The sequence below is a fragment of the Salvelinus sp. IW2-2015 genome, linkage group LG14 (assembly GCF_002910315.2).
Source record: "Salvelinus sp. IW2-2015 linkage group LG14, ASM291031v2, whole genome shotgun sequence".
Classification (NCBI taxonomy): Eukaryota; Metazoa; Chordata; class Actinopteri; order Salmoniformes; family Salmonidae; genus Salvelinus; species Salvelinus sp. IW2-2015.
The window spans coordinates 47,150,379-47,176,508 of NC_036854.1; the positions used below are offsets into that span (position 1 = coordinate 47,150,379).

General features: G+C 44.2%; 1 protein-coding gene across 1 annotated transcript in view; it reads right to left on the reverse strand.

The window, feature by feature from the left end:
* drosha (drosha ribonuclease III) overlaps window positions 1-26,130 on the reverse strand; it is a 120,019-nt gene that overhangs the window by 34,917 nt on the left and 58,972 nt on the right. Inside the window, exons 24-25 of the mRNA XM_070446711.1 lie at window positions 8,341-8,385; window positions 2,360-2,517 (exon numbers count right to left, since the gene is read on the reverse strand). Of these exons, the coding sequence (XP_070302812.1) occupies window positions 2,360-2,517; window positions 8,341-8,385 (203 nt within the window). The remainder of the gene's footprint in view (window positions 1-2,359; window positions 2,518-8,340; window positions 8,386-26,130) is intronic.

Genomic DNA, 26,130 nt, shown 5'->3' on the forward strand with positions numbered 1-26,130 from the left:
CCAAAAGGGCGGCAGTACTAAGGCAAGGTATTAGGATTACTGTGAGCGTAGTTCCCAAATGTATCCAGGTGCTGCTTCTCTTCCTCTCTCACTTTCTCGCTCTCTCTCTTTAACTGTACATCTTTTGTAACAAGTGTCATATTGTGTTAGTCCGCTAGGGACCTGTTGTCAGCGTATTAAGTTTCCAAACAATAACCTATACCATGTGTGTGTATCCTGTGTTATCATTTAGTTTGTTAGTAAATAAATAATCAACTCAATTTGTGTGGTACGGAATGATCAGTAAGACTCGGGTTTGTGCAGATTCAAGAAGTCTGCGACGTTCAGAATGCGACTGATATGAAGTAATGATTAATATGTGACTGTTATCGATATATATACATTCTTGAGTTTAATTCGGGAGATGGTAACTCGTTAAACAACTTCTCCCGTGGTGCCCTAAATTCCTAATGAGTTAATTGTTACATGATTACTTTCATCTAGTAACAATTAAACATAGTAGGTCAACAGTCATCACACATTAATGAGAGTGACGTCACGACAGTGTCACGCAGATGTTGCAGCACATGTTGCAGCACACAGTACGTGGGATACAGTATTTTGTCATGGCTATATTTCCACAAATATTTCTTAATGCAATTCATCCTTTACAATTGTTTATGCACTATTTATCAAGCGTTGGTGCTTATGTTTGCACACCTTGTGGGTTGACATGCATCTGACGCGTTTGCTAAAGGAGACTTCCAGCAACGGTCTCAACATTCTCTAGCCGGTACTTTTAGGCTGAAAGGCCCAGAGGTTCTAGTGTTAAGGACACCGGAGTACTTACATTGGGCTTGACTAATGTGCAATCTAATTAAGCAATAAGGCACAAGGGGGTGTGGTATATGGTCAATATACCATGGCTAACGGCTGTTCTTACGCAAAATGCAACATGGCGTGCCTGGATACAGCCCTTAGCTGTGGTATATTAGCCATATACCACAAACCCCCGCGGTGCCTTATTGCTATTAGAAACTGGTTACCAATGTAATTAGAGCAATACAAATAAATGTTTTGTCATGCATGCTGTCAGCGAATCAGCATTCAGGGCTCAAACCACCCAGTTTATAATAATAAATTGAGCATTAATAATGGGTTAGCATTGCAGGCGTCTTTCGCTACCTTGAGGACAACATTCAAAGGTAACCTTGACAGCTCAACTTCCAGCCCTCTAATCGACTTCACTGACCGTGAGTGGTGAGAGGCTCTGACATTAAAGTGATGGATTAAAACACACACTGACGCAGGCGACACACACACACGCCATGCGCACACGCTTAAACGTCCTAGTTGGTCACTTGGTTTAGCTGTCCAGTTCACTATTGTGAATGTATCAAACGTTTGAACCTTGTGTACACTACACAGTGAAGCACAACTCCTAAAGCCTACATGACTCATGCAATTACATGTCATTTTTAACAGCATTTTTAACACAATAAATGAACAATGCTACAGTACAGTTGGTGAAAACCTAATAAAGACAGCTTGCTGTGTAAACGTGAATTAATAAAGTACGGCATCGGAGTGTGCAGCTTTTCTTTTGCTTTTAAAACAATGCTACAGTGTAACACCAAAGGTAACAATGTTAACCTCGAGACAAGTATGATTCATACAGACTTACTCAATAACACATTCTTCACACTATTTTTCTACAGTAAGTTGCAAGCAATGAAAGCCTTAAATAAAAGGTGAGACGCAGGCAGAGAAACACAGTGGTTCTTCACTCAATTGAAATCCTAAATGTCAGAAACTTTATAAAATCAATGATTTCCCCATTATTTTAGACATGAAGTTTGATTTGATATATAAGCCCTTTGAGACAATTATATTGATGTTGGCATCTGGAATGAACTCTGGGGTCAAATCAAGTCTAACATCTCAAACATTCGTAAAAAAAAAATGTGTAGCCATAACACATGAAGTGTCAATTAAAGGAAATAAAACCTGTAGCAATAAACTAAGCTAAGAGAAAGAGAGAGAGAACGAGGGAAAGAACGAGCGGGAACGAAAGAGAGTAACAAAGAGAGAAATTAACAGAGGGAGAGAGGGAAAGACCATTCGCACGAGAGAGAATGAATAAGAACCAAAGCCGCGGGCCAGCTAGTAAATATAATCAACATTTAAAAACTACATTTCCCATGGGGGAGTGGGGCTGTGACCTCACTAGCGGAGTCAGGCAATGGCTGGAGAGGGGTTTTAGTGTCCCCTGGGAGGATTAGGCAGTGGGACAACTACGAGTTGCACAGTCCATCCATCACTACGGTACTGGGACGGAGGATAGACCGGGGAGCCACGCACGCACCCCTCCCATACTCACAGTGTGAGGTGGTTGAAGCCCACGGTCCTCAGTGTGAAAGCTCTGGCCAGCAGGCGACAGTGTGTGAACATAACACCGATGGTGTCCTCAAAGTCTGTCAGCTTCTGAAGCACCGGAGACGTCTCGATCAGCTGCCTGTCCGTCTGCGGCTCCTGCACCTGGTAAAACACAAAACACAGCATTAAACCACATTCAGCTGTGGTTTAGATTAGAGCAGGGATAGGCAAGTCTGGTTCTGACGGGCAGGTAGAAGACTAGAGGTGAGCAAACCTTCTGGCTTGAGGACCACATGGGGATTTCAGGATTCAACGGAGGGCCGCTCAGATTTGATTTTACTGAATCCTTTGCGGGCCAGGAATAGGGCAGTTGTTTGAAAATATAAGTCCATTATATTTTCTATACGCTTTCTATCTAGTCAGATGTTTTCCTAACCCCCCCCCCCCCAACCCCATGGTTGCTAGTTCAGTGCAATAGGGTTTTAACAGAGACAGAACACTGCATAATAATGATGACCTCCCTTGTTAGGGGAAGGGGTATGCTAGAACGCACATGTTAAATCAGGACATATACTAGGTCTAATAGACGCATCCATCAGCCTCTAGCAGAGAGCAGTATCTGCAGTTGAAGTCGGAAGTTTACATACACCTTAGCCAAATACATTTAAACTCAGTTTTTCATAATTCCTGACCTTTAATCCTAGTACAATAAACACTTTATTTTAAGAATGTGAAATGTCAGAATAAAAGTAGAGAGTGATTTATTTCAACTTGTATTTCTTTAATCACATTCCCAATGGGTCAGAAGTTTACACACACTCAATTAGTATTTGGTAGCATTGCCTTTAAATTGTTTAACTTGGGTCAAACGTTTCGGGTAGCCTTCTACAAGCTTCCCACAATAAGTTGGGTGAATTTTGGCCCATTCCTCCTGACAGAGCTGGTGTTACTGAGTCAGGTTTGTAGGCCTCCTTGCTCGCACACGCTTTTTCAGTTCTGCCCACAAGGGCTTTGTGATGGCCACTCCAATACTTTGACTTTGTTGTCCTTAAGCCATTTTGCCACAACTTTGAAAGTATGCTTGGGGTCATTGTCCATTTGTGATCAAGCTTTAACTTCCTGACTAATGTCTTGAGATGTTGCTTCAATGTATCCACACTTTCCCCTCATGATGCCATCTATTTTGTGAAGTGCACCAGTCCCTCCTGCAGCAAAGCACCCCCACAACATGATGCTGCCACTCCCGTGCTTCACGGTTGGGATGGTGTTCCTCGGCTTGCAAGCCTCCCCCTTTTTCCTCCAAACATAACAATGGTCATTATGGCCAAAAAGTTCTATTTTTGTTTCATCGGACCAGAGGACCTTCCTCCAAAAAGTATGATCTTTGTCCCCATGTGCAGTTGCAAACAGTAGTCTGGCTTTTTTTATGGCGGTTTTAGCGCACTGCCTTCTTCTGTGCGGAGCGGCCTTTCAGGTTATGTCGATATAGGACTCGTTTTGCTGTGGATATAGATACTTCTGTACCCGTTTCCTCCAGCATCTTCACAAGGTCCTTTGCTGTTGTTCTGGGATTGATTTGCACTTTTCGCACCAAAGTACGTTAATCTCCTAGGAGACAGAATGCGTCTCCGTCCTGAGCGGTATGACGGCTGCGTGGTCCCATGGTGTTTATACTTGCGTACTACTGTTTGTACAGATGAACGTGGTACCTTCAGGTGTTTGGAAATTGCTCCCAAGGATGAACCAGACTTGTGGAGGTCTACAATTTTGGAGGTCTTGGCTGATTTCTTTTGATTATCCCATGATGTCAAGCAAAGAGGCACTGAGTTTGAAGGTAGGCCTTGAAATAAATCCACAGGTACACCTCCAATTGACTCAAATGATGTCAATTAGCCTATCAGAAGCTCCTAAAGCCATGACATAATTTTCTGGAATTTTCCGAGCTGTTTAAAGGCACAGTCAACTTAGTGTATGTAAACTTCTAACCCACTGGAATTGTGAAACAGTGAATTATAAGTGAAATAATCTGTCTGTAAACAATTGTTGGAAAAATGACTTGTGTCATGCACAAAGTAGATGTCCTAACCGACTTGCCAAAACTATAGTTTCTTAACAAGAAATTTGTGGAGTGGTTGAAAAACGAGTTTTAATCACTCCAACCTAAGTGTATGTAAACTGTAATTGGTCTCTGGCTTGCTACTGATTGCTTGCTACGGAGGTTTGACCAATACAATTCCATAACACAAAATCTTATTTGCAATGCCTAGTTAAATATATATATTTTTTATTTTAATTTTTAAAGTTGGATGGATGTCCTTTGGGTGGTGGACCATTCTCGATACACAAGGGAAACTGTTCAGCGTGAAAAACCCAGCAGCATTGCAGTTCTTGACACACTCAAACTGGTGCGCCTGGCACATACTACCATACCCCTTTCAAAGGCACTTAAATATTTTGTATTGCCCATTCACCCTCTGAATGCCACACATACACAATCCATGTCTCAATTGTCTCAAGGCTTAAAAATCCTTATTTAACAGGTCTCATCCCCTTAATATACACTGATTGGAGTGGAATTCACAGGTGATATCAATAAGGGACCAGCCTTCACCTGGATAGTCTCCGTCATGGAAAGAGCAGGTGTTCCTAATGTTTTGTACACACAGTATATATTCCATTGAGCACTGGAGCAGTAAATATCGCACATTGTCCCTCTGAGTTTGTCTGCTTTCATTGAAGCAATATAGACCAAGCAGTGGTGAAATAGCTAGACGCCAAGTGTCAAACAGACAGAGTGGTTGGTTGCCAACTCTACATTATAATTGGACGGCTGCTGGAAATGTCATGGTTCCGTCTTCCCACTTTAGCCCCAAAGAAGACTTTCACATCTGCCTTCCTCTTAATTAACGACAACTGTTTAAATGCCATGCGTCACCACTAACGGCATTTGACGAGTCCAGCATTCATAACACTGTATCACACAAACACATACTTTTAGTCTGGCATTTAGTTTGACACATTTTTTTATGTGGAGTTTTTCTAAGGGGATGATGGCTGGCCTGCTAGCAACGGTTCAAAAGGAAAAATCAATCATGAAAAATAAAAACAATGTGGGAAAATGACCAGGTTCAACGCGAAAGACACATTTTGGTTGAATGCATTCAGTTGTGCAACCGACTAGGTATCCCCCTTTCCCTACAAAGTGTAAATTTGAGCACACTCCGGACCAGCTGGCTCTCTGATAGGGCTGGGAATTGCCAGGGACCTCACAATACGATATTATCCTAATACTTAGGTGGCGATACGATAAGTATTGCCATTCTCGTGATTTCATATGTATTGCGATTCGATACTGTGATTTTAGTGTGATATGTTCCAAACATACTGCTCACTATACGMCTGCTGCAGAGAGACAAGAGCATGAGAAAACGAGTTTTGACCAATCAAGGAAATGAAAGTGCTGAAAACATGTTGGCCCACTATTTAAAAAGATGGAGAACAAGCTATAGGATGAAAAATACCGGGGGGGTTGGCGCAGGTACAGCCGACTAGCGCTAGCTAATGAAGTCAAATATCAATATAACATAGTCCAAAAACAATATTGCGATAAGTAACTATTTATTCCCCCCCCCCCATCACAACTCTGAGCACTCACAGTCCTGGCCTAAAGCGTTGCGTGTTGACGTGAATGACACAGTGGTAAATGATTTCGGAGAGCCGACGGGGGGGGTGATGAGGCAGGTGCTGGTGCAGAGAGAGAGAGCAGAGGGGAACAGGGAGGACATGAAGCTGTGCATGTTGTCAACCAGGAATCGTTCTGCTCTGTTCACTCTCTCCACAGACTGACTGAGCCAGGAGCGCTGCGCAGGCAGGCAGCACTTAGCCATGGTGCTTATGCTAATGTAGCACATGGGCCAACAGACACAGAGGTGCACGCACACACCATTACTACAGAACAGGATCCTGGAGATGGCTTGGCATCACCATAAGCCTGGGCCTCTATTGGTGAATCTCTTTCGGCAAACTAACTCCTGACGATCATCAGCCTTCATGTCCTGCCTGAAGTCAAAGAGGCACCTGGTAACCCTGTGGGCTGAGAGAGAAAGATACACCTGGTAACCCTTTAGGCAGAAAGACACCTGGTAACCCTTTAGGCTGAGAGAGCGCAAGAGGCACCGGGTAACCCTTTAAGGTCAGAGAGAGAGCCTTTGTGCCAGATGTGGATTCTCTCTGCTAACCGACTTCACCAACATTACCAAAAACAGATGTCTTCACTTAAATAATAATCTTATTGTAAATTGATTAACTCATGTTAAAAGTCATTGAAATCAAGCGTACATGAACTAAGCCAGCCACACAAGGTAAGTAGGAGGAGGAGACCACCCTGACTAACCCACAGCAGACTGACTCAGGGTGGAAATATGGAGAGATGGAAGGATGGCATTTTGCTCCAAACCTCTTAATTACCCAGGAGTGGTCCCTCCCTGACCGCTGAGGATTGTGGGATTGACCCCAAGGCTCCACCCTGACCTCAAAGGCTGCTGGTGGGAAGGGCATGGCTGAAATTACCATCAGCTACCATCGTTAGAAGCTAGTAACAAGTCAAGAATGAGTGGCTGGTAAAACAAAGACAATAAGTGGAACTGACACACAAAAAAACACACACACACACACACAAGCAGTGTTTGGGTCCCTGGAGGCCCCATGTGATTTGGGACTGGAGAATAATCCTGTTACGCCATCTTTGATCTCTTCTTCCAAATCCTGATTTCAAACAAACATGCTCTTCACTCTACTTCCAATGTTTCTAGGCAGATCATGCAAAGCAAAGGGGAGAGAGAGAGAGGTAGAGAGAAAGAATTAGACAGTATGAGGAGAGAAAGAAAGAGAATAAAATATATCGAAAGAGAATAAAAGATATCGAGAGACAGAGACGGAGCATGAAAGAGCGAGAGGGTGTCTGGATAACAGTAAGAAAGAGAAAGAGGATTACGGAGAGCAGAAACAGCAGCTAGACAATAGAGTGAACTAGCTAGAAATGGAGTGTGTTCACACGACACACCGCCTGCTGCACCTATACAGACGAGCCGTTTCTGCTTTAGGCACACAGACGTGTACTACTGTCTTCTACTGTCTTAGCAGCATTTACATTGATCATATCCCACAGCAGACAGCAAAACTCATGTGGAGAGGATAACTGGAGCAGTGTGTATGTATGTGTGTGTGTGTGTGTGTGTGTGTGTGTTCTATGGGGAGGGGGGCCTTACATACACTGTACATGCAAAAGTATGTGGACACCCATTCAAATGAATGGATTCGGCAAGGTTAAATAAAGGTTACATGCCCAGCGCACGAAGCGAGGTCCATATAGAAAATAGTTTGTCGAGATCGTTGTGGAAGATCTTGACTGGCATGCACAGAACCCTGACCTCAACCCTATCAAACACCTTTGGGATGAATTGGAACGCTGACTGCGAGCCAGGCCTAATCCCCAACATCAGTGCCCGACCTCAATAATGGTCTTGTGGCTGAATGGAAGCAAGTCCCTGCAGCAACGTTCCAACATCTAGTGGAAAGCTTTCCCAGAAGAGTGGAGGCTGTTATAACGGCAGGTAGCCTAGTGGTTAGAGCGTTGGACCAGTAACCGAAAGGTTGCAAGATCGAATCCGGAGCTGACAAGGTAAAAATCTGTCGTTCTGCCCCTGAACAAGGCAGTTAACCCATTTGCCTTGGCCGTCATTGAAAATAAGAATTTGTTCTTAACTGACTTGCCTAGTTAAATAAAGGTAAAATATATATATATATATATATATATTTTTTTAAATAGCAGCAAAGGGGGGACCAACTCCATATTAATGTCCATGATTTAGGATTGAGATGTTCGACGAGCAGGTGTCCACATACTTTTGGTCATGTAGTGTATATACAATATCTATTCTGAGCATTGCAGGGACAAAACAGACAAATAGATTATTTCCAACCAACCTGCAGAGGATGGGGCGGGTAGTTGAGCCACACTTCTCGAAGGTCCTGTAAAAGGGGAGATGAGGAGAGATGGAAAGAGAGAAAGAGGGGGGAGAGAGGTTACTGAGTGAAATGTTTTTTGAGAAGCCTTCATAACTCCATGGAGGGAGATACAATAACAGAAAGTGCACCAAATGGCACCATACTTAAGTAGTGCACTAGTGCCTTTGGAAAGTATTCCACATTTTGTTACGTTGTAGCCTTATTCTAAAATTGATGAAAGAAAAAAAAATCTGCAGCAAGCTATACCCAATACCCCATAAAGACAAAGCAAAAACAGGTTTTAATACATTTTTCCAAAGTATTAAACACACAAAACAGAAATACCTAACATTAGTATTCAGACCCTTTGCTATGAGACTCGAAATTGAGCTCAGGTGCATCCTGTTTCAATTGATCATCCTTGAGATGTTTCTACAACTTGAATAGAGTCCACCTGTAGTAAATTCAACAAAAAGGGAAGGCAGTCTAAGGCACTGCATCGCAGTGCTAGAGACGTCACTACAGACCCATGTTCGATTCCGGGCTGTATCACAACCGGCCATGATCGGGAGTCCCATAGGGCAGCGCACAATTGGCCCCAGCGTCGTCCGGGTTAGGGGAGGGGGGGGGGGGGGGGCTTTACAAGTAGGCCGTCATTGTAAATAAGAATTTGTTAACTGACTAGCCTAGTAAAATACATTTTAAAAAATTGGGAAGGCACACACCTGTCTATACAAAGGTCCCACAATTGACAGTCCATGTCAGAGCAAAAGCCATGAGGTCGAAGGAATTGTCTGTTGAGGTCCGAGACAGGATTGTGTCGATGCACAGATCTGGGGAAGGTTACCAAAACATTTCTGCAGCATTGAAGGTCCCCAAGAACACAGTGGCCTCGATCACACTTATATTGAAGAAGTTTGGAACCATCAAGACCCTTCCTAGAGCTGGCCGCTCGGACAAACTGAGAAATCGGGGGAGAAGGGCCTTGGTCAGGGAGGTGACCAAGAACCCAATGGTCACTCTGACAGAGCTCCAGAGTTCCTCTGTGGAGATGTAAGAACCTTCCAGAAGGACAACCATCTCTGCAGTACTCCACGAATTAGGCCTTTATGGTAGAGTGGCCAGACGGAAGCCACTCTTCAGTAAAAGGCACATGACAGCCCGCTTGGAGTTTGTTAAAAGCCACCTAAAGACTCTCAGACCATGAGAAACAAGATTTTCTGGTCTGATGAAACCAAGATTGAACTCTTTGGCCTGAATGCCAGCGTCACGTCAGGACGAAACCTTGCACCATCCCTACAATGAAGCATGGTGGTAGCAGCATCAGGCTGTGGGCATGTTTTTCAGTGGCAGGGACTGGGAGACAAGTCGGGATCGAGGGAAAGATGAACGATGCAAAGCACAGAGAGATCCTTGATGAAAACCTGCTCCAGAGCGCTCAGGACCTCAGACTGGGGCGAAGGTTCACCTTCCAACAGGACAACGACCCTAAGCACACAGCCAAGACAACGCAGGAGAGGTTTGGGACAAGTCTCTGAATGTCCTTCAAATCAAATCACATTTTATTTGTCACATGTGCCGAATACAACAGGTGAAATGCTTACTCACAAGCCCTGAACCAACAATGCAGTTTTAATAAAATAAAATAACAAATAATTAAGGAGCAACAATAAAATAACAGTAGTGAGGCTAGTTACAGGGGGTTCCAGTACAGAGTCAATGTGCTATATACAGGGGGCACCGGTTAGTTGAGGTAATTGAGGTAATATATACATGTAGGTAGAGGTAAAGTGTCTATGCATGGATAATAAACAGAGAGTAACAGCCGCGTAACAATAGGGGGTGGGGACAATGCAAATAGTCCAGGTAGCCATTTGATTAACTGTTCAAGAGTCTTATGGCTTGGGGGTAGAAGCTGTTAAAAAGCCTTTTAGACCTAGACTTGGCGCTCCGGTACCGTTTGGTGGCTGGAGAACGTGCCACATTTTTGGGCCTTCCTCTGACACCGCCTGGTATAGATGTCGTGGATGGCAGGAAGCTTGGCCCCAGTGATGTACTGGGCCGTACGCACTACCCTCTGTAGTGCCTTCTGGTATGGCAACTGCACGGCCTCTGACCACGAGGTGATGCAACCAGAGGGGGAATATGCATTGTCGTGCCCTCTTCACGACTGTCTTGGTGTTTGGACCATGATAGTTTGTTGGTGATGTGGACACCAAGGAACTTGAAGCTCTCAAACCTGCTCCACTATAGCCCCATCGATGAGAATGGGGGCTTGCTCGGTCCTCCTTTTTCTGTAGTCCACAATCATATCCTTTGTCTTGATCAGGGGAGATGATTGTGGACTACAGAAAAAGGAGGACCGAGCACAACCCCATTCTCATCGATACGGCTGTAGTGGCCCAGCCAGAGAACGGACTTGAACTCAATCTAACTTGTCTGGAGAGATCTGAAAACAGCTGTGCAGCAATGCTCCCCATCCAACCTGACAGAGCTTGCAGAAGATCTGCAGAGAAGAATAGGGGAAAATCCCCAAATATAGGTGTGCCAAGCTTGTAGCGTCAAACCCAAGAATAATATGGGGATGTAATCACTGCAAAAGGTGCTTTAACAAAGTACTGAGTAAAGCATCTGAATACTTAGGTAAATATCATATTTCAGTTTTTTTTACCTGTTTTTGCCTTGTCATTATGGCGTATTGTGTGTAGATTGATGAAAAGAAAACACAATTTAATCCATTTAGAATAAGGCTTTAACCTAACAACATTTTGAAAAAGGGGTCTGAATACGTTCTGAAGGCACTAGTGTGCCTTTTAAAATAGTGGACTATATAGGGAATACGGTGCCATTTCAGACACAGCCTGAAGCATCTGCTGCCTGGTGTCTGACTGACTGTGTTTGTGCATCCCAAATGGCACCCTATTCCCTACATAGTGCACTACTTTTGACCAAAACACTATGTAGGGAATAGGGTGCCATTTGAGACGCGACCTGAATGAGTCAGCAGCTTGTCATTCTGAGCACAGAGGTCTCCTCAATGACCATTAGAACACCAGGGGAAGGCACGCACACACTAAAAACACACATTTGAAAGCTCCCATCGCCCCACACTGACAGACAGTGCCCTCCTTTTCCTCGGCCTGTGGAGAGAGATATGCATTTGTGCTGTGTGTTCCTCCCGTTCGGTCACTTAGTCTCGCTGTGTGCCACGCTGCATTAACGCCGGTGAGATGGTCTGGTTGCTAGGGAGACAGGTCGTCAGGACCCAATTTGGTGTTGGTGTCATATTATTATACTTTCCCCCCTCTGATAACCAGGTGGRGAATCGCATCTCTGCATGTCTGGCAGACATATCAGTGTGGATGACGGATCACCACCTCAAGCTGAACCTCGGCAAGACGGAGCTGCTCTTCCTCCCGGGGAAGGGATGCCTGCCCGTTCCATGATCTCGCCATCACGGTTGACAACTCCATTGTGTCCTCCTCCCAGAGTGCTAAGAACCTTGGCGTGATCCTGGACAACACCCTGTCGTTCTCAACTAACATCAAGGCGGTGACCCGTTCCTGTAGGTTCATGCTCTACAACATTCGCAGAGTACGACCCTGCCTCACGCAGGAAGCGGCGCAGGTCCTAATCCAGGCACTTGTCATCTCCCGTCTGGATTACTGCAACTCGCTGTTGGCTGGGCTCCCTGCCTGTGCCATTAAACCCCTACAACTCATCCAGAACGCCGCAGCCCGTCTGGTGTTCAACTTTCCCAAGTTCTCTCACGTCACCCCGCTCCTCCGCTCTCTCCACTGGCTTCCAGTTGAAGCTCGCATCCGCTACAAGACCATGGTGCTTGCCTACGGAGCTGTGAGGGGAACGGCACCTCCGTACCTTCAGGCTCTGATCAGGCCCTACACCCAAACAAGGGCACTGCGTTCATCCACCTCTGGCCTGCTCGCCTCCCTACCTCTGAGGAAGTACAGTTCCCGCTCAGCCCAGTCAAAACTGTTCGCTGCTCTGGCACCCCAATGGTGGAACAAACTCCCTCACGACGCCAGGTCAGCGGAGTCAATCACCACCTTCCGGAGACACCTGAAACCCCACCTCTTTAAGGAATACCTAGGATAGGATAAAGTAATCCTTCTAACCCCCCCCCCTTAAAAGAGTTAGATGCACTATTGTAAAGTGGTTGTTCCACTGGATATCATAAGGTGAATGCACCAATTTGTAAGTCGCTCTGGATAAGAGCGTCTGCTAAATGACTTAAATGTTAAATGTTAATGTTAAATATTAGGTGAGTCATTCCAAAAGAGAGACAGGGACAGAGACAGAGAAATGACAGCCGGTGACGTTGTCTGTCATAAGGGATTTCCGAAGTGGAAAAAAGATAAACCTTTAAAGATAAGAACCATTCCAAGTGAGTGAGTTTGGCCAGACGGAGAATATGGCTGGACGATATGGCTTAAAAATTGTCCTGATTAGATTTTTCTATTTTTACTTATGGGCAATTCACGACAACATTTTTTATCTAAATATGCTTTGCTGTACAATTAAAGGTCAAATACTGCAAGGTTCTGTATTTATTTTCTTAGTCAACCTTGTGTTCTGCTTTGTTGTGTTCTAGAACGTAGCCCTGTTTCTTTGTGTTCTTGAACGTAGCCCTGTCTTTCATTTTTGTTCATTAATTTTACCTGTGTTAGTTACTCACCTGGTCTCATCAGCTCCTTATTTAATTCAGTTCATTCTGTTTGCGCCTTCGTGAGGTATTGTTCGTTTTGACTCTACAGTCGTGGCCAAAAGTTTTGAGAATGACACAAATATTAATTTTCAAAGTCTGCTGCCTCAGTTTGTATGATGGCAATTTGCATATACTCCAGAATGTTATGAAGAGTGATCAGATGAATTGCAATTACTTGCAAAGTCCCTCTTTGCCATGCAAATGAAATGAATCCCCAAAAAACATTTCCACTGCATTTCAGCCCTGCCACAAAAGGACAGCTGACATCATGTCAGTGATTCTCTCGTTAACACAGGTGTGAGTGTTGACGAGGACAAGGCTGGAGATCACTCTATCATGCTGACTGATTTCGAATAACAGACTGGAAGCTTCAAAAGGAGGGTGGTGCTTGGAATCATTGTTCTTCCTCTGTCAAACATGGTTACCTGCAAGGAAACACGTGCCGTCATCAATGCTTTGCACAAAAAGGGCTTCACAGGCAAGAATATTGCTGCCAATAAGATTGCACCTAAATCAACCATTTATTGGATCAAGAACTTCAATGAGAGCGGTTCAATTGTTGTGAAGAAGGCTTCAGGGCGCCCAAGATAGTACAGCAAGCGCCAGGACCGTATCCTAAAGTTGATTCAGCTGCGGGATCGGGGCACCATCAGTACAGAGCTTGCTCAGGAATGGCAGCAGGCAGGTGTGAATGCATCTGCACACACAGTGAGGCGAAGACCTTTGGAGGATGGCCTGGTGTCAAGAAGGGCAGCAAAGAAGCCACTTCTCTCCGGAAAAACATCAGGGACAGACTGATATTCTGCAAAAGGTACAGGGATTGGACTGCTGAGGACTGGGATAAAGTAATTTTCTCTGATGAATCTTTTTTCTGATTGTTTGGAGCATCCGGAAAAAAGCTTGTGCGGAGAAGACAAGGTGAGCGCTACCATCAGTCTTGTGTCATGCCAACAGTAAAGCATCCTGATACCATTCATGTGTGGGGTTGCTTCTTAGCCAAGGGAGTGGGCTCACTCACAATTTTGCCTAAGAACACAGCCATGAATAAAGAATGGTACCACCACATCCTCCGAGAGCAACTTCTCCCAACCATCCAGGAACAGTTTGGTGATGAACAATGCCTTTTCCAGCATGATGGAGCATCTTGCCATAAGGCAAAAGTGATAACTAAGTGGCACGGGGAACAAAACTTCAATATTTTGGGTCCATGGCCAGGAAACTCCCCAGACCTTAATCCCATTGAGAACTTGTGGTCAATCCTCAAGAGACAGGTGGACAAACAAAAACCCACAAATTCTGACAAACTCCAAGCATTGATTACGCAAGAATGGGCTGCCATCAGTCAGGATGTGGCCCAGAAGTGAATTGACAGGATGCCAGGGCTGATTGCAGAGGTCTTGAAAAAGACAAATATTGATATTGACTCTTTGCATCAACTTCATGTAATTGTCAATAAAAGCCTTTGACGCTTATGAAATGCCTGTAATTATACTTCAGTATTCCATAGTAACATCTGACAAAAATATCTAAAGACACTGAAGCAGCAAACTTTGTGGAAGTTAATATTTGTGTCATTCTCAATTTTTGGCCACTACTCTACTAAGCCTTTTCCTAGCTCGTTTGTGAGAACCAGTAATAGCCTTCAGTCCTAGTTGCTTCACCTGCCTGTTTGCCTACCTGTGTATGACCATTGCCTGCCTTTGACCACAATTCCTGCCTTCTGCGAAGGCGGAATAAAGACCTGCCGCGCTCTGCGCGTGAATCTACACCCTATACTCCCTGAGTATTCATTACAGATACACTGCATTTAAAACAGTCAGCAATAATCTAATGAATTCAGGGCTTGTGAAATTACCCCTATGCTAAATATAAGCCTCACACAACCATAAGATTAACTAAGAAATTGTATTATTTTATCAAAATAGTTTAACCTGCTTTTTTTTTTTTTTTTTTTTTTTTACAATAATCACTGATCTGGCTTTCAAGTCAGTCTATGAAAATGGCCTTTTTGTTCAAATGTTTAAATCAGAACCACGCATAATGCACAGTCACTAATAATAACGAACGTATTGTCGCAGGCATTATAGAACATTAACACAGTTCTCAAACAACCTCTCAAGAACAAGCCCACGTGCTAGTGAGTAGCCCGCTAATCTTTATACTTCAAGTTTAGCAAACGTGGATCTACTTGCTAGTTAAAAAGGCAGAACAGTTGAATTGTTACAAACCCACCCCTCTGTCTGTCTCCAACTCCAGCCTTTCCACTTTGTTCAGATATTGAAATCAAGTGGCCTCACTTATTTCTCACATATATAAAACACAGACTAGACAGCTAGTATAACAGTCTTTGGCTAAAATGCTGCTAGCGGTACGGCAAAATGAGCATTCATTTGCCAGAATCAATGTTGATACTCCCGTTTTAGTAGTGATGACACATACAAGGGTATTGTCAGAAAGGATAGCTTCTCAATGTGTATCGGTGTCTATTTGACCGATTCTGTTGGACCAAACCTCAAATGCAATTAGCGAGTTGAAACAGCTTGTCAGAGGTAGAAGTGATCTTTCATATTTGTTATTGTGAGTGGCAGGGAGGAGGAGCTTGCTGTGTATGTAAACAGAGACGAAGAGGCGATGCGAGGGGTTTCACTCTCGCCAAAATCTGTCCAAAATAAGCCAAAATGCATTTCGACGGGATTATTTTGGACGTAAACTTGTCGCCTGCCAACCCGACTTTGGGGCAACGACTACAATTGTTAGGGCGGAGACATGAGCATCTCATCATTACATACAGATCTCTGGTGTAAATGGGAAGGCGCACACAGCACAGAGGGAGTGAAGGAGATGAGACCAAAAAGACAACATGAGAACAAGCAGACACAAACGCACAAGAAAACAAAAAAATAAAACAAAACCTTGATTCTTGCGATACAGGCATTTGGAATATCGTGCAAAAACAAACATTCAAATGTATTTGCTATATCGGCCCACCATAATGGAGCACACACACCTCAGCTACCCACCAATCATACCGTCTTCATGGCAAGGCAGTGAAAAATGGATGAAAGTGCTTAATATGTTTGAGCAAATGCTTCCATTCGTTTTCACATCTGTTCACAGGTAATAAGGCTGTAAGTACATATCACGTATTGAGTCAACATCGTATTGAGTAAGAAACCATGCATCGGTTCTTCAGCCCTGGCATCACTCAGGAGGCAAGTCAATAATACTAGAGATGATTTCAGGTGAACACTGGACTCACACAAGACACACACCCACACAAATGAGACAGATACACACACACACACCCTCTTTCACTTACTCATACACACACACAAACTCCTGAGTGTGTAGTCTCTGATCAAGGATGTGATTAAAATGGGAACGTGGGGCGCACACAGGCCCACCAGCCACATATAGACCAGAAGCACTAATGTTTCAATTACAGGCGGCGTCCCTAAGACAAGCCAGACAACAGGTTTAAATGATTACGCCCGCATCGAGTGGGGATTTAAGAATAACGTTTTCCTGACCAAGCTTGCGAGGTATAATTACAGGGGACAAATCATCGGTGGGTAGCTACGGATGAGTGAATCACGGCAGTTGGAAGGAGGATGGAGATTTCTCTCTCTCTCTTCCTCCCACTCCGTCCTTCTCAAGCGCCCTTCCTCTCTAGCCCTCTTCATCCATCTCTCTCTCGCTCTGCCCGGTCTCGCTCTCACTCGCTCTGCCCGGTCTCTCTCTCACTCGCTCTGCCCGGTCTCTCTCTCACTCGCTCTGCCCGGTCTCTCTCTCACTCGCTCTGCACGGTCTCTCTCTCACACTGCCCGGTCTCTCACACTGCCCGGTCTCTCACACTGTCCGGTGACGCTCACTCTGCCCGTCGCCTCACTCTGCCCGTCGCTCACTCTGCCCGTTCCCGTCTCTCACTCTGCCCGTCTCCCGTCTCTTTTCACTCTGCCCGTCTCGCGGTCTCTCAACTCTGCCCGTCTCCCGGTCTCTCACTTGCCCGTCTCCCGGGTCTTCTTCACTTCTGCCCGTCTCCCTGTCTCTCACTCTGCCCGTCTCCCGGTCTCTCACTCTGCCCGTCTCCCGGTCTCTCACTCTGCCCGTCTCCCGGTCTCTCACTCTGCCCGTCTCCCGGTCTCTCACTCTGCCCGTCTCACTGACCATCTCAGTCTCGCTCTCCAAATTAAGCTGACGCAAACGCACAACTATTTGAATCACAATGACTTCATGAGATTTTTTTTTTTTTTAAGTAAAAGAAAACAGGCTGAGTGAACAAGTAAAACCTGTTGAAGATGTCATAGGACTCAATAAATGTTTCCCCCTCTAACCCACTGAGAGAATCAATCTTCCATGATGACCCATTCATTAATTTCACTAAGACCAAGGCTCAGCACATTGTGCGAGCAAACACACACAAATGCACACAGAGACACACTCCAACACGGCTCCTCTCAATCACGCTGGCTGGGACCTCCTGGGATTACTGGACATCCATGATTGGGATGCTTCGTCTCTCTGCTACTCTCTCTCTCTCTCACCCCCCCCCTCTCCCCATATCAACCTCTATCTTTATATACTTCTCGCTCGCTCTCCCTCCCTCCCTCCCTCCTCTCATGCTCTACCACTCTTTCTAGCGGTTCCACTCTTTCCCTCTCCCTCTCTCTGGGGGCCAGAGGACCCTGACAAATGAGTCTGCTGCGACTGGCTGTCAATCAATACATCAAACCACAGTTTAGAGCCAGTTCAAACCACAACTGCAGATCAATAACAATTCATGGGAGAACATACATGGTCAGTATAGGGTTTCAGACGTAACCAGAATGGTGAGAAACAACCCTCAAATGTTTTCTGGTAATTGAATCCGGATATGAATGGGAATGAAGCGTTAGGATGAAGCGGAAGTCACATTTCCATCATTTCCGACGTACAACGTTTTTTCATTGGTTAAATCTTTCATACAACTTCTGGTTGTGAACAGGACCCATTTGTGAGTCTGTTTGTATCTGTACAGTGTGGCGTACTAAAGCCACCGACAATGAAAAAGAAAAACCTACACACAACTTCCTCAAATAGAAAAGAAGAATAGCACCAACCCCGGAGAGAGATGTTGATTGTGTCTGAAGAAACATACAAACCCAAACCATTTTCAACAAACACAAATTCAGAATAAGGAACATTCTGAAAAGTACTGCAGGCACATGTTTTTTTTCTCCAACCTGAGGTGAAAAGGAAAAGGAGAGGAAGCGAGAGAAAAAACTGCGACATGGATGGAGGGAGAGGGATGGAGAAAGTGCACTCCAGTACAGTTGGACGTGGGTAGATATTAGTCATTTCCGCGTCCCAAATAGCGCCCTATTCCCTATATAAAGCACTCTTTTGTGATCAAAAGTAATCCACTATTTAGGGAATAGGGTGCCATTTGAGACGCACCCATTGGGTATTCTAAAGGGGAAAAAAGCACACTTATGTAGCACGGGGCTAAATCAATTGCGATAGATGCAGGCTGTGGTGACGGTGAGTGTTAGGAAGCCATTTATTTTCTCCCCCTAGCTCGGCTTGGCGCTGTTAGCTGGCTGAGGTAGTGGAGTGAAACTGTCAGAGCGCCAGCCCGCTTCTACCTGTGTGTGTGTGTGTGTGTGTGTGTGTGTGTGTGTGTGTGTTCAGCCCTGTCTTCAGCGTGCAAGCCTAGCACACTCTACTGGTAGCCTACGCCCAGTAACCAAGTAGCACAGGTTAAAATAGTGGTGGATAAAATGTCGCATAAACATTCTAAATACAATGTCTGATATTTTATACATTGATTTGACAGGGATGTTTTAAATGTGCTCAACTCTCATGTCCTATGTATTATTTTAAGGGAATCAATTTGATCATTGCCCATAGGGTTTTCAGGCCTTTCCCAAAGTGCACATTAAATCAGCAGACGTGACAACTCAAAAGCTTAAAATCGAGAAAAAAATTGACTGGCGGGTTAGATTCAGATTTTTTCCCCAGATACCACTCCGTTCCAAACCGCTCAAAACATAGCATCTTTCCAATCAGTGTGGCCGTGGGGAGGTGAAGGCTGTCTGTTGCTGCTCTACAAAACCAAACAAAAGCTCTAGCAGATCGCTGTGGCAACCACTGTTGTCACGGCAACCCCTGGCACGTTTTCCTAGGACGGTGGTGACAATAGGCAACAGTGGATTAGCCTATGGGCAGTGAGAGAGATCATCATGATGGTGATGGCCACTTCTACAAGAATGGAGCAGAACAGCATGCATCTCAACAGTATCCAACACAGTAACCTGTGTGTGTGTGTGTGTGATGTAATGCGGTGTGGTGTGTGTGTGTGTGTGGGCTGTGAACACAGCAGGTATGTCTGTCTAGAGAGGCACCTTCCTTCCTGAAACTAAGACGGCATAATAACCTCAAGCTACTCCTCTCTCTTAGTTCATTACGACATTCACATCTAGATATTTCACAGGCTCCCTATTGGGAGTTTGCTTGATTTTCCTGTATTGAAACATAGTACTGTTATTAAGAAACTAGTGGAAGGCAAGGTGTTGTGTAAAAAAAAAGTTGTGTAACTCTCTGTGTGAACCGGGCATGAATGTCAAACCAATTAGGGATTCATATTAAACCCACTAGGGATGTTATCTGAGTCCCAAATGGTATCATAATCCCTAAGTAGTGGACTACTTTTGGGCACAATCAGGGCCCATTGGGATGGCCTGTATAGGGAGCTATTTGGGATGCAAATATTTTGTTTAGGTCTGTAAAACAACTGGTGTGGGACTGAAGTTCTCCGGCCGTAATAACACATTGTGGAATTGACAGCAGAGAAACAGAGAGAGGAAGATAGCGAAAGAGAGAGGGAGCGATGGATAGAGAGAGATGGAGCAGGAAATTAACATGAGCGAAAGAGCGATAGAGAGAGAAAGAGACAGCGAGAGACAAGATAAATATAAGAGAAAGAGAGAGAAAGAAGCTCCTCTACTTTTTCCAAAAACTTTAGAATTAGAGTGGGATAAACCTGGACAAACCTAAATAAACCTGGATTTTGTTCACAGGGTCTTACTCAGAAAACTATTCTCTACAACAGAACCTTCAATCCAAAATGAAAACATCAAGCGTTACATTCCATTTTGACAAAATTACCTGGAAAGGATTCTTATTGCAAAGACTGCCAAGGACTACTCAGCAAAGCAACCAGCAGAAACCACCTCACACTCATCTGTCCAGTTAGGACTGGACAGACGCACTGGCACCAACTACAATTTTCACAGAGATGTGAAATGTGAATGCCCTTGAATACAACAATGGCAGCAGAGCACTGCAATCACCACCCAAATGAAGAGGCTCCACACGCCCATGCAGAGGCCATCAAAATACATGAACCACAGATGTTTTATTATTATGCTGCACGTAAAAAGTACAAAGACATGCTCCTCAAGGAAAATCCAGAGAGAGACACTATTTGCTGACTGTTACGGCAATGGAAACGTAAGCAACCTCATCTTCCACACAGACAAGCCCCTGGCATGTCAAGAGAGATGGTATTAACCCAGGGTGGAAACTCTGAATACTGGACATTGAGAACACTGAGACAGCCAGTATCAACCTGTACACGTCTGGAAGAGTAATGGTGCAGGGCAACCACAAACCGTTTCAGCACGACTTTTACAGGATCAAAGACAGAGCGCAGCAGGAGAAGCTCACCCCTGGTGACGACCCCGCCATCCTGAGCAAGTCAGGTCACACCCCCCCCTCAAAAGCCCAACAGATGAGCAGCCCCAAGAAGAGAATCACCCCTTCAGAACTGAGCAGATCCAAAAACAGCACTGCTCCTGCATTGATGAGGGAGATCGAGCTGGTAGAGCTCAAACAGCAATTCAACACATTTCAGACAGACCAGCACAACAACATCCACTCAACCAGACCCAGAAAGCTGATGAGGGAGAGAGACGTGTCTTCAGTCTGGGCTGTGGTGATAAAACTCCCACAGGATGGAGAGGAAAATGAACAACTCATGAGAGAGCTGTCCATCCCCGAAGAGAAGCCAACAGAACAGCCCACTTCAGACCCCAACCACAGGCAGGACAGACATGATCCACCAACCCACCAGACCCCCCCCCCCCCCCCACTTAGCACACCCGTCAGCCCCCCGATAGCCATCCTAGCAACCCAATTTTCAAACGGGAAATGTGTGCAGGAAAACTCATTCCTAAACACTAAGTGGCTAAACTGTGGTGTCCAAACACCCGGTGTGCCCTGGAGCTGCACATAATTCACACAGGCACAAACGACCTGAGGGCCCAGCAGTAAAGGATTGCCACATAACTATACTGCCACCATACAGTGGGTAAATGTAAGAATTTCCTGTGACTGTGCCTCGAAACTAGGGATGCACGATATATCGGTAAACATATCGGAATCGGCTGAAACGTCACTGCTTGACATGTATGATGAAATCCCCGTTGAGACTGAACAAATGAACAACGAAACGTTTTACTGGTAATGGGGACATACGTAAATGCCAACAAAATAACTTTTTGGTCCGTGTGTGTGTGTGTGTTTCAACTATTTAACTGTACTAGAATGCTTAAAAGGCCGCTAAAAATGTTAAATAACGGTATAATTTTTGGGGGGCAAGGAAAATACCGGATATCGGTATCAGCCAAAAATGCCCTACTCGAAACACAATGTTTACCTAGCCCAATACCGCTCCCTGAATTTGGACAGCCTCTACGACCAGGTACACCTCTACAAGGCCACGGTCACCACCTTTGCCAGGACACTGAAAGACATTGTTGGGTTTTTATGGCAGTGTGCATACCAGAATTATGTGCATTATCATCACTTACCAGGCTGGAGTGTGATGATACCATGGCGGTATTCTAGACTCTGCACTCTAGTCTACATGACTGGAGGAAGGAAATGATTATAGTGGATTACATGCTGACTAGATCGGGCGCTCACGTGCGTCTGCTTACGCCATTGCGCGCATGTTGATTTCGCAGGTCGAAATATCAAAACAAACTATATTCATTTGGGGACAGGTCAAAAAGCATTAAACATTCATGGCAATTTAGCAGCGCGGACCTCCACATGACAGCCACACTTATGCCCAGGCTGTGAACGGGCAAACACGCCCAACCCCGACTCCTACACCCAACCAAGCCCCAACCTGCGACTTTAGAGACATTCACTAGATGCTCAGCTCAAACCTAATGTTCTGAAAGTAAACTACACAAATAACAACACTGGACACTATGGAACACAAAGCTTTTACTGTCTCATGCTATATACAAGGGCTGAGGTCAGCTGCCTTTGGCCTAAAGAGCAGGAACCCAGAAATCAGAAATATAGACATTGCTTTCGTACAAGAAACATGGTATAGAGAAGATGGACCACCTGGTTGCCCTCTAGGTTACAGAGAGCTGGTAGTCCCATCCACCAAACTACCAGGAGTGAAACAGGGACGGGACTCAAGGGGTATGCTAATTTGGTATACATCAGACATAACCCACTATTAAATGAATTAAAACAGGAGCATTTCACATCTGGTTAGAAATAAATAAGGAAATTATCTCAAAGAAAAATGTCACCGTGTGCTACCTAGTGGGGGAGATCAACAATTTCTAGACCCAGGGACATGTACTAATCTGTGGCGACATAAATTCCAGAAATGACACTCTCAGCACACAGAGAGACAAACACCTACCTGTAAGTGACAGCATTCCCTCCCCAATATGTCCCCCNCCCCCTAGACATAACCATGATAAGACAACCAACAAAAAAAGGTCTGTCGCACGCTGGGTCAATACATAGTCAATGGTAGGCTTCGAGGGGACACCTACGGTGGGTACACCTATAGCTCACCTCTTGGCAGTAGTACTGTTTACTACTTTATCACGGACCTTAACCCAGTCTCTCAGAGCATTTACAGACAGCCCACTGACACCCCTATCAGATCACAGCAAAATCACAGCAAAATACTTGAAAAGAGCAATTCTCAACCACGAGGCATCGAAGCCGAACAAACTGCATGCTATTATGAAATGCTATAGATGGAAGTAGGGTAGTGTAGAGACCTACCAAAAAACAATTGCCCACCACCCAAAAAATATCCAACTCCTCTTAGACAACTTCCTGGACAAAATGTTTCACTGCAATAGTGAAGTTGTAAACTTAGCAGAAGGAAGCCTGAACAATATATGTAACCATTCAGCTAACAAAATACAATTTTATTTCAGGCGGAAAACCTAGGAAAAGTAACAATGAGAAATGATTTGATGAAGAATGCAAAAATCGAAGAAAGAAATTAAGAAACCTATCCAACCAAAAACACAGTGACGCAGAAAACCAAGCTTACACCTTCACAATGGTGAAACACTAAAACAAATAGGTACAGCATGTCAGAAAACAGCTCAATGTGATTGAAGAATAGAATCAAATCACTTCTCGGAAAATTGGAACACACTAAACAAACACGAAGAGCCTATCTATCCAAAATAGAGATGTATGGATAAACCACTTCTCCAACCTTTTCAGCCATATAACAAAGAACCAAGAGCAAAAACATATACTGTACATGATACGGTAATTTACAAAAAGTTTGAATAATCTATTGAAGACAACCAGAACCCACTGGATTCTCCAATTACATTAAATGAGCTACAGGACAAAATACCAACCCTCCAACCGAAAAAGGCCTGTGGTGTTGATGGTATACTAAACTATAAAATATACATACCACAAAATACATTCTTAAACTCTTTTCCTCAGTTCTGACATCTACCCCAATATTTGGAATCAAGGTCTGATCACCCCAATCCACAAAAGTGGAGACAAATTTGACCCCAATAAATTCTGTGGAATCTGTGTCAACAGCGATCTCTAAAAAATCCTCTGCAGTACAGTCAACAGCAGACTCCAACATTTCCTCAGTGAAAACAATGTCCTGAGCAAATATAAAATTGGCTTCTAACCAAAATACCATACGGCAGACCACGTATACACTGTACACACCCTTACTGACAAACAAAACAAAAGCAATGTCTTCTCATGGTTTGTTGATTTCTAAAAAGCTTGAGACACAATTTGGCATGACAGTCTGCTATACAAATTGATGGAAAGTGTTGGGTGCAGCGTTGGGTAGAAAACATATGACATTCATTTTATACTGTACACAAATAATACAATTGTGCATTCGGAAAGTAATCAGACCCATTCCCTTCTTTAACATGTTGTTATGGTACAGCCTTATTCTAAAATTGATTATATAAATAAAAAAATCCTCAATCTACTCACGCAATACCCCATAATGACAAAGCGAAACCAGATTTTTATACAGTAAAAATAAAAAACAGAAATAACTTATTTACATAAACTACCGTTCAAAAGTTTGGAGTCACTTAGATGTGCCCTTGTTTTTTTTTAAAGATTTTTTTTTTTTTGTCCATTACAATAACATCACATTGATCAGAAATACAGTGTAGACATTGTTAATGTTGTAAATGACTATTGTAGCTGGAAACGGCAGATTTTATATGGAATATCTACATAGGTGTACAGAAGCCCATTATCAGCAGCCATCACTCCTGTGTTCCAATGGCACGTTGTGTTAGCTAATCCAAGTTTATCATTTTAAAAAGGCTAATTGATCATTAGAAAACCATTTTGCAATTATGATAGCACAGCTGAAAACTGTTGTTTTGATTAAAGAAGCAATACAACTGGCCTTATTTAGACTAGCTGAGTATCTGGAGTATCAGCATTTGTGGGTTCGATTACAGGCTCAAAATGGTCAGAAACAAAGACCTTTCTTCTGAAACTCGTCAGTCTATTCTTCTTCTGAGAAATTAAGGCTATTCCATGCAATAAATTGCCAAGAAACTGGAGATCTCGTACAACGCTGTGTACTACTCCCTTCACAGAACAGCGCAAACTGGCTCTAACCAGAATAGAAAGAGTGGGAGGCCCCGGTGCACAACTGAGCAAGAGGACAAGTACATTAGGGTGTCTAGTTTAAGAAATAGACGCCTCACAAGTCCTCAACTGGCAGCTTCATTAAATAGTACCCGCAAAACACCAGTCTCAATATCAACAGTTAAGAGGCGACACTGGGATTCTGGCCTTTTTTCCCTCATTTTTTTATTTGGCGTACCCCCGACGTCATTGCGCATACCCCAGTTCGGGAATACCTGCCCTAGAGCACACAAAGAATCATACCTACCTCGGCCTAAACATCAACACCACAGGTAACTTCCACAAGGCTGTGAACGATCTAAGACACAAGTCACGAAGGGCCTTCTATGCCATCAAAAGGATCTGGCAAAAAAAAGTGGTCTGGCTAAAAATACTTGTATCAGTTATAGAACCCATTGCCGTCTGTGGTTGGGAGGTCTGGGGTCCACTCACCAACTAATAATTCACAAAATGAGGCTGCATGCAGAATTCGGCAAAAACCTACTTTGTGTACAATGCAAAACCCCAAACAATACATTTAGGACAATAACCGCTAGTTATCAAAATCCAGAAAAGAGCTGTTCAATTCTCAAACCACCTAAAAGCAAGTGATGCCAACACATTCCACAACAAAGCCCTCACTACAGAGATATGAACCTAAAGAGTCTCCTCAGCCAGCTGTTTTTGGGGCTCTGTGCACAAACACACCCGACAGAGCTCATGGAAAGCAACACAATTAGACCCAACCAAATTGTGAGAAGGCAAAAAGACAACTACTTAACACACTGGAAAAAATCTACCAAAAAACGGAGAAAATTGGAATGCTATCTGGCCCTAAAAGAGTACACAGTGGCAGCATACCTGACCAGTAACTGACCCAAAATTAAGAAAATCCTTAACTACGTAAAGACTCAGTGAGGATAGCCTTGGTATTGAAAGAGGACAGAAACCATAGGCAGATTTGGCTCTTGAGAGAAGACAGGCCATGTGCCCACTACCCACATAATGAGTTGGAAACTGAGCTGCACTTCCTAAACTCCTGCCCAATGTATGACCACCTTAGAGACACATATTTCCCACAGGTC